This window comes from Diaphorina citri, unplaced genomic scaffold (assembly GCF_000475195.1).
Source record: "Diaphorina citri unplaced genomic scaffold, Diaci psyllid genome assembly version 1.1 scaffold3757, whole genome shotgun sequence".
NCBI classification, from domain to species: Eukaryota; Metazoa; Arthropoda; class Insecta; order Hemiptera; family Psyllidae; genus Diaphorina; species Diaphorina citri.
The window spans coordinates 1-841 of record NW_007381157.1 but is presented as its reverse complement, the minus strand read 5'-3'; the positions used below and the strand labels follow the sequence as shown (position 1 = coordinate 841).

Genomic DNA, 841 nt, shown 5'->3' with positions numbered 1-841 from the left:
TTCCTATTGTTCGACTTACCTCCACATGGAAGCACGGGAAGGTGGCTCAATGAGACGCCCATGTGAGGACACTTGACTGACTAGATAGGAGACCAGGAAACCAACCACCGCCGGGAGCATGATCCCGCGACCTCCTGCAACAGACGCAAGTACAATGACCGTGGAATTAGAAAGCAAAAAACTTTTTTTCGACATTTTTCAGACTTGATTTCAATTTTCCAATAGGTAGGTTCGTCTTTCATAAAAAGGAGTTTACTGACAAGAACAGTTTGATATGTAACTGATCCTCGTCTAGAACACGAAAGAATCATCCTAAAGTAGCGTCCACACTTGGTCGATTGACCGTCGCGTCAATGCACGGACTGCATAGTCTTTTGTGTTTTCTATTTCATCGATTCGAGCTGTCTACAATTATTCGACGTACGTAGATCGATCGGCGTCGACGCTGCCTAAAAGTTTGTGTCTTTTTGTATCTGCTATACACCGGGGTGATGGTCTCTAGCTCTAGCCATGTTAAATTGGCTGGCTCGTCCTGAACCGCAGTCAACCATCACCTCGTCATCTTCACCTCGTCAATCGATTATGTGTTGGACAAACTTATGAAAGAAAAAGAAAGAAGCCAGTGCGGGCAGCCATAGCACCTTGAATGCACCAGTTCCCAATGGATCATTGAGGTTAAGTAGCGTGACGCGTGGTTAGTATCCGAATGGGTGACCATCTGGGCGTGTTGCTGGTTACTGTCTTTTCCCAGCCCTTCAGCTGAGTGAGGGTAATAAGAAATGGCGAGTAGCCTTGTCCTCCAATGTTGGGCATTATTTAAAAACCCCGTCATAAAAAAATG

General features: G+C 45.7%; 1 protein-coding gene across 1 annotated transcript in view; it reads right to left on the bottom strand.

Annotated features, from left to right (window-relative positions):
* The window catches only part of LOC103520539, a gene marked incomplete at its 5' end in the record, with an annotated part of 6636 nt that extends 6502 nt beyond the window's left edge, over nucleotides 1-134 (bottom strand). Inside the window, one exon of the mRNA XM_008485639.2 lies at nucleotides 34-134. Coding sequence (XP_008483861.1) covers nucleotides 34-134 — 101 coding nt within the window. The remainder of the gene's footprint in view (nucleotides 1-33) is intronic.
* Between the last annotated feature and the right edge of the window lie 707 nt (nucleotides 135-841).